At 41.3% G+C, this 14,902-nt stretch overlaps 1 protein-coding gene across 2 annotated transcripts in view; it reads left to right on the top strand.

Annotated features, from left to right (window-relative positions):
* CERS6 (ceramide synthase 6) overlaps window positions 1-14,902 on the top strand; it is a 90,341-nt gene that overhangs the window by 67,817 nt on the left and 7,622 nt on the right. For both annotated transcript variants that reach the window (XM_074548542.1, XM_005484026.4), the window contains exons 7-8: window positions 468-596; window positions 3,968-4,074. In XM_074548542.1, coding sequence (XP_074404643.1) covers window positions 468-596; window positions 3,968-4,074 — 236 coding nt within the window. The remainder of the gene's footprint in view (window positions 1-467; window positions 597-3,967; window positions 4,075-14,902) is intronic.

Below are 14,902 nucleotides of genomic sequence, written 5' to 3'. Positions count from 1 at the left end.
GTGCCTGCTGTCCTAGTGTACTAGTGCCTTCCTTTGTAGCTATTTGCTCTCTTCTGAATGGTGAATTATTTGGCACTTGGTTATGCATATTGTTATAATCATGTGTTACTTGATGCATAGAAACTACAGTGGAGTTTGATTTGCATGTACATATGCCTTTTCAAAGTAGCTTCAACTGCAAATGTTTACTTTATTAGGTTAAATTACTATGAACTGAGAAGTGTGGTAATTGCCTACCTTTCAATAATTTTTTTGCATTTGGTTAACATACAATGATTATTTTTTTCAATCTAAATGAAATATAGAGCAGGGTGTATAATACACTTATATAGTAGATATTTTTATAACTTAAATATAATGCTGGATTTAAGAAACAACTATCCAATTTTGTATGTGAGTACAGAATATCAGTGTTTGCTTCATTGTATTTTTTTTTCTATGTCTTTTCCTTGCTTCTGCTTCTCTAGGACTTTGGAATCATGTTTACACATCACATTGTAACAGTCACCCTGATTACCTTCTCATACGTGACCAATCTGACACGAGTGGGAACCTTGATCTTGTGTCTCCATGATGCAGCTGATATTGTCCTAGAGGTAAGATCATTCCTCTGTCATCCTGTCACTAAGCAGAACCTTTTTGCTATGCAGAACAAGTATTTCCTAAGCCAGTTCAAGATGGTAATGGTGATTAATATAGTCTATTTCCTTGCCTAAATATCTTGCACTTGTAGCAGCGCATATTTCTGACTTCAGACTGGTTTTTCCTGTGATATGTTGCTTGTACAGAGCAGAGACTGGTAATGCATTGCATGCCAGGGAGGGTTACATGCAGATTCTAAATACAGCATGGGAAAATCAAAAGCTGAAGTTGCAAAATCTGCAAAGTGGTGAAAGTGGTTCACCTGGTTCTTAACCCCCTGTGACATGGTGTGTGGAGCAATGACGCTGTCTCTGAAAGGATCAAGGTGTCATAGTGTGTTTCTGCTCTGCTTTGCTGGGCAGAGGCTGTTGGACAATTTAGTGGCTTATTTGGGCATGGCCAGGGAGCTGACCTCTGGCTTTCCAGGTTCCCATGCCTCTGGATCCCAGTACCAGCAGCTGTATTTGGAGAAGAAGGGATGATTGGAATTCTTTTAAGTCAAGATAGTCTGTAACTTCCATAGTGGCAGCTTAGAGATGTTATCATCCTTTATCTGCACCAGTTGCTAGAGAGCTCTGCGTCATGCTGGAATTTGGCTGTCTCTGAACTCTCCTCCGAAGTCAATAACTATTTTGTCTGAAATTATTTTTTATTCAAGTACCTGCAAGGATACCTGTTATGCAAGAATATAGACTTACTGCGTGAGTCACCTATTGCAAAATCAAGATCCTGCCATTCTGATTCAGTAGTGCTGTAAATATGGCTTTATTTTTTAAACTTTTTTGGTCTAGAAAGCACATGACTGCCTGAGATAGAAAGCGAAAGAGAATATGGATTTTTTTGAGATAAAAATAATCACATCTTTGCAAGTTTATTTTTCTGTTTTAGCAATGTGTATAGCTAGCTGTGACTTCACCTAAACTTTCTTCATTCCTCTTTTCTCACCACCAGAAAGAAATACTTGAAGATGTTTATTCTAGATCAGACCAGTGTCTGTGGAACTATAACAACACTAGAGAGCAGCTGTACTAGGCTAGCTAAAACTTTACCCTCTGTTCATTAACTGAGACAAAGAGGAATTGCTGGTATTCTCACCAGTTGCAGACATTGGTCAGATATGCTTCCTCACAAGGCACATACTTAAGTGGTCTTTCTAGTCAGTTCTTTCAGTCTGGTTTGGCTGGAAATGCTGCTGGGGCAGCGTGTCACAGCACTGGTGCAATATGAGAGGAGATGGATTCTTGCATGCTGCTGACATTACTGAGGGGAAAGTCAGTGCAGAGGAGGAAAGCTATCAAACTGCAAAAGAAGTTGGTTAAATGGCTTGCCTTGATGCGTCAGTTGTGCACCTGACTTGTGTTACCTATTACGTATTTGTAAAAATGAAAAGCTGTTTCTGGCGGCCACTGGACTCTTTCCATCTACCATTTCGTAATGAAACACATGCACTGGAAAGCTGGGAAGCACCATTTTTTGTTATTCTCATTGCAAAATGTAGTGTGAATTGGTGGGAATACTGGAGGTGATATTTTTTCCACTGATCTTAAGGTATCTGGAAGTATGGAAGAGCCATAATAGGATTTTCAAGAATTTGTAATGCTGTGTTCCTCAGTTGTAGTCATGGTTTTTAAATTCAGAAAATTGTGTTCTATTGTCTTAGGTGGCCAAGTTCCATCCAACAACAACATATTCATTCCTCTTTTTTTCTAGTCTTTCTTTATCACTATAATTTGCAGAATTATTGTAATTTGTTATTTGAGAACCAATGTCCCAATAGCTGTACTGTTTTTGAGAAATGGCATGATACTACTACAAGTTGCTATAGTAATATCAGCCTCATGCACTAAGAAACCAGTTTTTTAGACTGCCACCATGGAAATACATCCAGAATTCCTGGACTGATTTTTCCATCATCTGAAAAGCAAGGAAGTTAGTAATGCTTCTGCTTTGTATGTTGGCACCAAAGTGTTCTCTTTCCCTTCAAACTAGGCTATTTCCTTCAAACTGCTTCAAACCTCTAGAAAATAGGACTGATTCAGAAGGGTTATGTTTTCTTCACAGCAGTGATGGCTTTCCTTGTATTCTGGGAGCTTCTTAACTGGGTTTCTTTAGTGAGGAATAATCTTCACATTCAGGTTTTTAGTTGAACATTGGAGAAATTGAGTAAACTGAGTAAAGTGCAGGTTTGGTTTTGGCATCCAGATTATCTGTTTCTCTGGTTTGAATTCTGCATTCAGAATCCTATTCTGTTTGCCTGGTTGTAGCAATTTTGCTCCCTCTTAGTGCTCTGGAAGCCTACACAAGTGTCTTGTGGGGTACTGGGAGCTGGATGCAGGTCCCCTCAGAAAGGAGCTTTGAAAGGCTTAAGTGGGCACAAAAGAGTTCCCAGTGTCTAAGTGGACTGTCTGGATACATTTGACAGAAAACATGAAGAAAGACTGACCCTGTCTCAAGGCAGATGTTGTTTTAAAGTAATAATTAACTGCTTGCACACATTAACACTGTGGAAGCAGCACGGACATGTTAAAACAAGCTTCCTTCCCTATATACCATTTTCTTAGGGGAGAAAAAGGGTAAAGAAACTTCTGGGAAGATCAGTGTTTTAATGAACAGTTTCAGAGAGGAGTAATGAATTAGTGAGTCCTTCACTGGGAAAGAGTCAGAAGATTGCATGAAGACAAGTGAGAAAAGCATGTAAATATAAGCATAAGACAACAAGTTAGAAAGCAGAAGCTGAAAAGAGAGCCTTGGAAAAATACTTGAAGGGGAGGGGTATAATATTTGAGGTGGAAACTACTCTGTTTAGGCAGAAAAGGAAGAAGAGACGCTTCAGAAAAATGCAGTACATGGGGTGTACTGGAGGAATTGAGACAAGGTTTATATATAGCAGCTACCAGAAGGTCAGAGAGCATGGGGTACATGGAAGGTAGATGGATGCTGAAAATGCCAGTGGAGCATACTGGAAAGGTGAAAGATAAGCAGGTAAAGAAGTTGGGGACAAAGACACCATAAACATACTGAAGTTCGATAAAAGGTTTAGAAGAGTTTTGCAAATCTGAAATTGTACAATTTCAAAAATGAAATTGAGTGGGAAATAAATTAAATACATACTCTAGTTTTTTGTAGTCTGATTTGGTTTTTATTCCAAAAAAGATATTTCCAGCTGCTTGGTAGAGAGGAGTTCCAAGATCACTGTGAGATGGCCCAGTGAAAATGTTAGCGATATCATAAAAATTTGATTTCTTCTTTTTCTTACAGCTTATACACAGTGCAAGAGAATTGAGTTGTCCTCATGGAAGTAAAAACACATCTTTTTCTTTTGCAGGCTGCCAAAATGGCAAACTATTGCAAGTGTCAAAAACTGAGTGACCTTCTATTCCTTACATTTGCCGTTGTCTTCATTGTCAGTAGGCTTGGCATATATCCCTTATGGTGAGTAAGGACATTGTTTTCCTCAAGTTCTAGGCACCAAACAAGCTTGGAAATAACTATGTTATAATTGAAAACGATTCATTGCTGTTACTCTGTTTCCCAAAGCACCAGGGAAGAGTTTCAGACATAACCAGGTGCTGGAACAGCCTGTTTGCTGGAGTGCCATTGTGTTTACTGTGTGCTAGATGAGAAACATCTGGGCCTTCTGCTGCTTTTGAGGTGGAAGTGGGCTGGAGACAGCATAGCTTCAGACTAGCAGGTGGCTGGCTGTATTGGCAAGAAAGGAGAGGAAAATCAGTCACCAAAAAACCAACCAGCAGCTAAGCTTGAAGCTAGAATATTCTCAGTGCTTGCTTCATGAGCACTTTCAGCTTAAAGAAAACACAGTGGAATAAGTAAAATCTGACCTGCAATAAGGATGTTGTTGTCATGCAGATTGCAATACTGCAGACTCTCCTTTTCCACCTCTCCTTTGAATTGGGGTTCTTGGGGCAGCTGTGTAACACTTCTGTCTAGGTTTGTGTGAAATTACACAGCTCTTACTGTAATCTCACATCTTCCCAGACAGTCAGCTGCTTGCATGTGCTCACACTCTGTGGGTACACAGACATGCATGCACACAGGCTGAGCACAGATGTTTGGTTCTTTAGCTGGGATCTTCTGATCCAGGGGGCAGATGGCTAATTAGGAAACACGTGGAGGTACTTCATTGTAAAAATGCATTAAAGTTTTTCTGCATCCTGTGCACTATATATGAGGAGGGCTGAGAGAAAGTGTTGACCTGGGCCCTTTTTTCAATCTTTTCTTTCTTTAAACAGAACTAGCGCAGATACCTGTATTTCTAGGCAAGTAGGAGAGGTCTTTCATTGCATCAGAAGATGAAAAATGACAGTTTTGTTTTTGGGAAGCAGCAAGAATAGCAGAAATTGTACCCTTTGTAGAGTTTATTTAGATTACCACCAAGCTCCTTATATTCAGAGGATTTACAGATGCCAATGTCAACCTCCCTGCTCCAGTTTCCTTTCCAAACCTCACTAATGATGCCTCTTTGAGGTTTTGTTAATGCAAACAGGGTAAGAGCAAGATGCCCATAGGGAGCTGTGTCATCAGCTCTGCTTAACCCTACAATGTAGAAGTCTCATTTAGTGTTTGATGGCTCCAAAGATATTGTCATAATGCCTGGTCCCTACTGTGTTGTGAGTTGGTGAACAAACATGACAGACATTAAAATGGATAGACACACAAACTGCATGTCTAGAAACATTTGTTATTTTCTTTGAGGAGCAGTTTTTTCTTTCTTAAACAGTTTTGCTTCCGTTCCTCAGTCCTTCCTTGAAGCCAGCTGGGCCATTCACTGAATTTCTGTAAATGAAATAAGCTGGTTTTTCTACTTCCATGATCTCAGATAGGAAAAATGGTGGCATTCCTGCTCATAGGATTTCACCTGACCCCTGTTTTCTGTTTTATATTGAGAAATGGAGGGAGGACCCAATTTCACCAGTGCATTTCTGCCACTGGAGACTGCAGTATATGACTGTGCTTAAGGAAGGGCTCAGTCAGATGAGGACTGGATGGATTTGCAAAGGGGAAATCATACTTGGCCAACCTGATAACCTTCTATGATGAAATTACTGGCTTGTAATTACATAATTACTGGATTAGTGGGCAGAGTGCACCCTCAGCAAGTTTGCATGTTCTACCTGTGAGGAATGGCTGATACACCACAGGGTTGTGCTGCCATCCAAAGGGAAGGAACCTCAGCAGGCTGGAGATACAGCAAACAGGAGCCTCAGAAGTTCAGCAGAAGCTGTGCAGAGCCCTGCAGCAGTATTTTCTGGGGGCTGATCACCAGAAAAGCAGCCTTGCACCACAGGAACTGGGGGTTCCAGTGGGCACTGGGGTGAACATGAGCCAGTTCTGTGCCCTCGTGGTAACAAAGGCTGCTGGAGCCCTGGGCTGCCTTAGGAGGGGGTGGGCAGTGGGCTCAGACAGGGGACCCTGCCTTGCTGCCAGCCCTGCTGAGGCCACGGGCAGAGCACTGTGCAGCTCTGGCCTCCAGCAGCAGAGGCACAAAGCTACTGGAGAGAGTCCAGCAGCAGTCACTGAGACTGATCTGGGGACTGGGGCACCTCTCACACGAGGAGAGGTTGAGACAGGCAGGATGGTTTAGCACAGAAAAGAGAAAGCTCAAAAAGGGTATTATCGATACATGCATGAAGGGAGAGAGTAAAGAAGAGTGAGCCAGGGCTTGTCCATTGACAGGAGTGCAGCAGCTCGCAGTGTGCTGAGTGCTCCCTGTCACAACCAGAGTGGGGACCCTGGCGATCCCTCTGCCTTGTCACGCTTTAACCCCAGCTGCCAACAAAGCCCCAGGAAGCTGCTCACTCACTTCCCACCCGTGAGATGGGGGAGAGAATCAGGAGGGTAGAAGGGAGAGAACTCATGAGCTGAGATAAAACCAGTTCAATAGGTTAAGGCAAGGGCTGTGCGCACAAGCAAAGCTAAACAAGGCTTTCATCCACCACTTCCTGTGGGCTGGCAGGTGTTCAGCCATCTCCAGGACAGCAGGGCTCTATTTGTAATGGTGACCTGGGAAGTGCAAACACCAACATGATCCCTTCCCCCTTCTTCCCCCAGGTTTGTATGCTGAGCACGACACCACATGGTGTGGAGTATCCCTGGGGGCAGCTGTCCCAGCTGTGTCCCCTTCCAACTCCTTGTGCACCCCATTCTCCTCACTGAGGGCTGTGTGAGGAGCAGAAAATGCTTTTGCTCTGGGAGAGCACTGCTCAGCAATAACAGAAGCATCCTGAAATTACCAACACTGTTTCCTGCACAAATCCAGGATATAGCCCTATGCCACCTACCATGAAGAAAACTAAGTCTGTGCAAGCCCAAACCAGTGCATCCCTGAATCAATGAAAAATACATTCATTTATCTGAATATGCAAATAGTTTAAGTGTGGTGTAAAAAAATACTTGATTTTTTTAAGACCCTTTTATTTCCAGACCAAAGCCTTGATGTTTGTCAATCCCTGTATGGGCCATAAACTTAAGAGTTGGACTCGATGATCCTTGTGGGTCCCTTCCAGCTCAGAATATTGTGCATCTCTTCCTGATGGCTACCCTTAGATAAAGCCAGAGGCAGATTCATTGTTCTAGCTGTACTGTAGGCAATGCATGTGGGAGTCAGAGTTGGCAGGGATGAGCCATGGCATACATGAGCTTGTGTCTCCCAAATCCTTTTCCTCTATGAAACAGCAATTCTAAATCTTGAGCTCTATTAGTTTGCATGTCAGCAAAGATGACTCACTGGAGTGGCAGCAGGCCAGGAAGTATAGCTTTGCTCTCCTTTACTGAAAAATCAAAATAGCAAAATTTGGTGCCTGATTAATATTACATAAATATGCAAATTTTGCTAGCATAAAGGCTGAGAGGTATAAAATCAGTGTGCATGTAATGTAAAAGCAAGGCTGTAATTTGTAAGAAAACTTCCCCCACGCAGGAAGGTGAATGCCCCAGACAGGCTGGCAGGGACGTCACTCCCAGGCCCTGCTGCGCTGCCCCTTGGCACAAGGGCACTTCATTGTGCACAGAGGTGCTCATGGAGAATTCAGAACGTATCAAATGCTGTTGTTTGAAGGGTGTTTAACAGCAGGGCTAAGACAAAAGAAACTGGCAATTAGGTATATATTTAGCAGTCTTTCTGCAGGCATCTGGAGTTCATTTCAGCAATAATTCAAAAACCCCAGGATACTTTCTGCCTCCTGCTGCTAAGTGAATGTAGGAGTAAAGCTGCTATTTTCACTGACAAGACATTTTGCTTGTGAAATTCTCCCACTTGCACATAATCACTGTTCTAGCAAATTACAACATAGAACACAACTCTCCATGAGTCAGGAGGAACATGGTGCCTTCTCAGGTGAACCAGGATTGTAGGTAGAATGAAAGCAATCTCAACCAAAAATTAATATAAATTATACAAGCCCTTGGCTAGTCTAATCAGGCTGGGTAAAGCAGTTACTTCCAGCTCTCAAGGAAGCTGGGCTTATATTTATTTACCAGGTTAAGGCACCAAACCAGTTAAATAGAGGCTCTTTCAAATTGCTCTGACTAGTTACTAGCATGCGGTTTTCTGGAGTTTTTCATTTCTTTTGATTACTTTTATAAAGAGTTATATTGTCTGGGAGGTAAGAACCTGTTTTTCAGGGAAGTGTTGCTGACAAGTACTGCTGTCAAAGGACAAGGACACAAGCAAACAGCCTTGGCATTCATGAGTTGGCCTCTGAGTTCTCAGCATGCTTGTATTACACACATGCACTGAGAAATATAAAATAGTGCCTTAACGTGCAGATTTAAATGAAAGCCTGATTGAAGCAGATTATAAAGAGCAGAGGTCATGTTCTGCATATGCTGTCCCACAAGTTCTCATCTAGACAAATTTGGTATAATCCAGGTAGTCCTTATTATGCCCTTCTGTTCTTGATCTCTTTGTACACTGTCAGTGTCCGGAGTTGTATCACATTAAAAGCTGTGAAGATGGACAGTCAACTACTTGGATTAGTTGGTATAGTCTTGTTTCATGCCAGTAGGTACATCTTAGCTGGATCTTTTTTTTTGTGAGTCTGTTTGGAAATATTCTGGGGGGAAAAAATGGAAACCAGTAATTCTCACTGTTAAAATTCAAAGCTGTTTCAGGTGTATGTCTCCTCATCAACTGCAGTGTGTGGCTTCTGAATGAGATTTTGGTGCCAGTGTACCTTTTGTAAGTATGGGTCAGCCAGTCCTCAGAAGAAAAACTTTGTTCCTTGCTATTCTTTCATTTTTGAAGCTTGTTCATGACAGTACACACAGTCTGGCTCATGGCTGATATCTATCTAATTGCCTTTACATGGCAGTGAGTATCTGCATGAACCAGGCAGGCCTGGTGTGATTCTTCATGAGTTGCAGTTAACTTCTGTTCAGCGTGGCGAGCTCTAATGAACCTCAGTTGCTCACTGCCAGAGCTGCAGTCCTCTCTGCATGACTGGCAGAGCAGCTCCCCCTGAGTGCCACCGCTGGCTGAGCACCACTGTGGGGCATAGCCCTGTCCTTAGCGCACACTCTGTGCTCCAGACAGTGAGACAGGACTGCCAGTTTGCACTGCTCTCCGTCCTTTCATTTATCCTGGAATCTGCTTCTCTCTGAGCAAATAGGGCAGTGCAGAACCCCCACAAGAAGCAGCTGCTACAAAGATTTGCTTACCCTCTCTTTTTCCTCATTTTGTTCTTTAGCTGACATTGGCTGGGTTTATACAGCTCTTAACAAGCAGTGAAGCAGAATTGTTGTCCCTCATGCTGGTTTTCTTTCCTGGGCCGTTGTCTCCTGACTGGCCCTTGGAGTGCGTGTGCTGTGTGGGAGGACAGCATGTGGACCCCAGCCGAGTCACTCTGCCTCACTCCTCTGAACATGCTGGTGAAACAGAAAGCTCCAACCTACCCTTCAAAGCACCCTCCAGTGCCAAAGCAATACATAGGCAGTGATTAAAGCAGAGTCCTGGTCAGGTTCTTCACATAGTGAGAATTCAGGTAGCTAGATGAGTCCCAGCTGCCCACACCTTGCCTGCACTCTGAATGAACACAATTGTTTAGCAATGGTTTTAGTTACTCTTGTTGGATTGTAAACCTTTCTAGCCTAGCTAGGATAATAAAATAACTTTTTTGTTAAGATGATCTCTTCTGACACTGTCTCAAGCTCATTTTGCTCAGAATATTGTCTAAACCAGAGCACAATCATAATCACATGTTGCTTGTGGGTAGCAGATTCTGAAAGAATAAATTATGATTTTGATACTTGATTCCTGATGCTATTCATACTGTCATTGAGTAGATGCTGTAGAACTAGCAAAAATTATCTGATGTGCTTACATTTCAGTCTATTTGTAGTTTCAGCAGGCAACTTATAATCAATCAGTTTATCAAGAGCATTTGATAACAAGGTTTGAGCTAACTAACAATAGTATATTCAGAGAACTGAAAGACTTCAATTTATGGATTAAAAAGAAGGTTTAATTAACTAAGTCTTTATAACTTTACTCACAACTCTTTAGCTCTTTAGCAGAGTGTATATAGTGTTGTCATCCCATCTGCTTCTGACTGAACATTATCAGATGTTATCCTTTCTAATGCCTAGTTATTTTCTTTCCTCCAATTTTTTACAGCATTTGTGAACTCAGGCCTCTGGAGTTTTACAAGAAGCAAGGGTGAAATCTTTGGAGTACAGGTTAATACTAATCCAGCTATTTACAGGGAAGCTATTAGAAATTGAAAGGTTAGAGGTGTCAGTCACCATCATGGGCTTGCAATGTAAATAACAAAATGTGGCATTTGCTCAGAGTTGCCGTTTTTAAAATTTTCATGTGATCATAGCAGGAAAAAATTATATGAAAAAAGATTTCATCAGACTTCCAAACCCATTTTTATTTTTAGTTTCTACAGACTGTACTCTGTGGCTATAATAATGCTTTCTCTTGTCAAGGATAGCCTATTCAGTTAGTGTTCTTACTTCTTTTTTAATTAAGAAAAATGTCCTGTCTAAAACCTGTGCACCAATTGGAAACAGGACAGACACCTGTGCAGTGGCACTTCTCTTGCTCAGAATTATTCTGCCATAAATGTGTCAGGGCAAGGGAAGCAGCATGGTTGTTTTTCTTGTGGCCAGACGTCTTAGCCACTTTTAAATCAGCTCAGGTAGGTAGTTTGAACTTGTGCAGACATTCTGCCTATTCTCAGCCCCTTTTCTCTTAGAGATATCTTTAGCGCCAGGGTTTGCTGTTACTGGCACGTATTTTGTGGTGCTACAGAGTCAATACAAAAGCAGAACAATGCTACTGCAAGCTTCTGACAGATGTGGGATGTAAAAATCATAGCTGTGCAAAAGCAGGAGAGTAAGTTAACTTAGCAGCTTGAAACAGTCAATGACTTTTGAACACCAAGATCAGCAGCCCTGATGAGGCTGGAATCTCCTTTGTGTTCAGCTGGGAGGGGTCATGGTGTCTGAGCACCCTGGGAGAAACCCAGCCCCATGTAAATGAACACATTCCATAGCTTTCATTGGGGCTGCACAATGGCAGAGCTTGACCCATAATATCTCTGGAAGAATAAATAATCATTAAGACTAAACTGAAAACTGTTTAGAGATGATTTCAGACGTTGATGTTGCCTATAGTTTAGCACAACTGCACTTGGTTTTACTCAACAGAAAGGGGCAGGAGGATGGCTTTTTTATAATCTGATACTCTGTTTTGCAAAGATTGGAAACTATATAATTTACAACAAATGCTTTTCCTCTTTGGAGAATAACATGCACTCCATGAAAATGGATCTTGATACGTGTTCTCTGTTGCTCATATAAAAGTTTTATAGGTGCCTGAAGATTTTCAGATTTGGAAGTGTCATTCTTAGCATAACACAGTTCTTCAGTACCTGTGAGTTATTATCATGGGCCTTTACACAAGCATTTTGCCATAACACATTACTGATACCACATCTTGCTGTGTATAATTACATTCTGCTAGGAAATTTGAGTTCTCTCCATAACCTGATGTCTATGAAGGTCTCTCCTGAGGTTTGAGTTTGGATTGTGAAAGTGCCTATGACCTTGTATCTTTGTTTTTTCTATCCTCAAGAGTGTAAATGTTACTATTCATACCAGTGGATGCAAAATCAGCTAATGGGCAGTAACTGCTGATGAGAAGGAATTGAGTGAAAAGCACAGCTGAAACCAGGACAGTGACAGCTAGGTCAGGTCTCTTCTACAATACATCAAACATGAATAATTTCCTGCCTGCTCCATCATTTTAGTTAAGTAATTGGAAATCCTATTGATCTGCACACAGGACTTAAAATAACACAGTCTCGGTGGCAGGGCTGTAATTTCTGCAAAGACATATTGTTCCTGATTGGCATTAGGACAGGAGCCACCCAGCCCACAGCAGCTGGGCTTGTATTGGTACCCTGTCAGGAGATCCCTGATGTGGGGCTGCTGTGGGTGAGCAGAATGCCATGTGGAGCTGACCTCACTGATAAAACTGAAGTGTGTGCGTTTAATGTTGCTCTGAATACTGGCTCAATAGGTTATATTCTTTCTGTCACTGCATTTTGCAGAGATCTTTCATCAGCTCTCTAAAAGAAGGAGGGTAATGAGCATCACCAACCAAACAATCTGATGAATCAGTCTGAGATGCTGTTGAAAGATCCTCTCTCTCTCTCCCAGTCCTTTCCCTGCTTCATTGCTTCTGTGTGGGTGACTGGTTCATCTGACTGTTCTCTGCTCACAGTGGGTTTCTGCTACTTCTCTTGTATTTGCCATGCGCTGATACTCTGGAGGGCTGAAAATGTAAGAGACAGCAGGATCTGGAAAGGGAAACAAGCTTGTTCTCCCACTCAGCAAGAACCAAGAAGCAGAGCAGTGATATAGACACAGCAGCTGGCCAAGCTGAAACTCAGATGAAAAACTTGGCAGTGTAGCCCTTAATGTACTGGATTTGCTATAATTAAATATTTAGCTGCACTGCAGCCTGAGGATTCCAGTACATGGAGTGCTGTAAACCAAAGTTTCCTCAGTTTGATGACTGTTGTGTGTATGATTCCATAGACTTCTCAGGTAAAAAGCTGTTTAGTACATTTGAAGTCTCATGCAGAAACATCTGTGTGTAAGGTCTGTTGTGTAGCACTGGCCTTAAAAGTAACGAGGACAGCCTGGGATATGAAGTCCTGTCAGATTTCAATCAAGGTCTTAATCCTAGAGATGAATCTTGACCACTGATGAAAGTATCTGATTTATCATCCTGTGGCTGATCAACATGTGCACATACATGTACTCTCACACTCCACTGCTCTTCATCTATCTGTCAATTTCAGTGACATTTTTTTCTACCTATCACTTTTATGGCATCTGTTAAAGAAGTAGTCCACAGTGTTTTATCAGGCTAATAACTCATCTTTATGTGGCCAGCAAGGTGTGCCAATACTTTGTGCTCATCTTTAACAAAAAATGAACTGTGTAAAGAAATTTGAGAATTTCTTAGATCACATAAGTTAATATAACAGCTAAATTCACAATTTAGAACTCCTGACTCTTTATTCTCTGGTCATAGTGACTTTTACCACATATAATGAAGAATAAATGACTATGTTTTGTTGCAAATATTTGGTTTTTTAAAGGAAAAATTTTAAAAAGGGGCAGAAACTTTGAAGCATTGTTGGTAGGAGTACTGTTAAGTTACTTGCACTAAATGGGATAATTAATGTAACTACATAATTACACAAATGTAATTACATATTTTCTTGGTAATGCATGCAGTATTGAAAGGTGTCCCAATACAGGTGTTACACTGCAATATAGAACACTGTTGTCTAATATACACATAATGGGGATAAAGACATTTATTCTTAATTATTTAGACAAGCTGGTACTGTATTGTGCTGTCCTTGGTCATATCTGAGACGTCCATCTATTGTGCTGTATTAACAAAGTGACTTTAATTCAGCATGTTGCAGCAGAATATTGGGCACTGGGCAGTGCTGCAGAAGGGAAGGCAACTTGCAGTAGCATTAATTTCAGCTGCAGTTTCTGCTCCCACTGGTTGTGATAGTAGTGCCCATCATGCTGCTATGCATCATTCTGCATACAGAGTTTATCACTAATTTCTTGCTTGTCTGGAAGAATACCTGCTCCTTCCACCTGATCCTCCTTTTCACCTCTTTTTGTTTCTCTCAGGATCTTTTCAAAAGCAAACATAGAACGTCTTTATCAGTTCTCAGACAATATAGATAAGAATTTTACTCTTCCACCCATTCCTCTCTTTATCTATCTCCCTTCATCTCCAGGTTTTCCTTTCATCCTTGGTGCAAGACAAGGAATCAATTTGCCAAGAATTAGTAGCTGACACCCAAGGGCCTGGATTTGGGCCCACTGAGTTGTGGGAGGGGTGTGTAATGTTAATGAGTCAGTGTGGATCTGTTACCTCTAGTGTCCCAAGGACTGCTTTGCTGGCTAGATAAAGAGCTAGAGTCTAGACCAAAAACCTGTGTTACTGTTGGTGTGTTGCAGGTGATTGTTTAGTAGTTGTTGAAAATGTGTTCATTTTATTCTGAGTGTTTAATTAGAGTGGTAGTACAGTAAGTACAGGATTATCTCTCCCAGTGGCTCAGATATTGTGGCAGCATTCCTGAAAAAAATACCACAGATTTCTGTAAGAGTAGATTGGATCTTAAGTGGTAAATTTATTTTTATTTGCTTTCATCAGCCATACTGCTTAATTCAAGATGCTAAACTGAGTGCTTCACACAGCCAGGTGCACAACCCTCCTTGGAATTCATTTAACCAGGGAAGAATACCTTCCATGAAATTGTGTTGTGTTCTCCACCTGTCAAAGTCTTCCAGGGGCTCAGAAAATAAACAGTACAGAAATTATTTTCAAAAGCAGAAGCTAACATTTAGTTGCAAATTGCAAAGATCTGAGAAATGCTGGCAAAAGTTTTCAGAAAGGTAGAGCACTTGCAGCTTAAGGTAATTTTCCCCTGTGAGATCAAGTCCAGCTGTTTCAAGTCAGATACCCAAGAATCAAAGTTTTCACCATTCATTATGAAAAGCTGGGATTTATTCACTGGAGAGCTTTGAAAAGTGTGTTTACAGTTTTAAGTGTTTTTCTGACTATTTTAATCCAATTTTTATTTGCATATGCATCTTATAGGCACTTTCTCCTCCATCTATTTTTGTGCTGCTATTTCCAGTCCCTATTACTTGTGTAGTTGATTAAAATGCTTCCATTGAATATTTGAAGCAG

This window comes from Zonotrichia albicollis, chromosome 10 (assembly GCF_047830755.1).
Source record: "Zonotrichia albicollis isolate bZonAlb1 chromosome 10, bZonAlb1.hap1, whole genome shotgun sequence".
Taxonomy (NCBI): domain Eukaryota; kingdom Metazoa; phylum Chordata; class Aves; order Passeriformes; family Passerellidae; genus Zonotrichia; species Zonotrichia albicollis.
The sequence above is the reverse complement of the archived record's forward strand: the minus strand, read 5'-3'. Positions and strand labels throughout refer to the sequence as shown.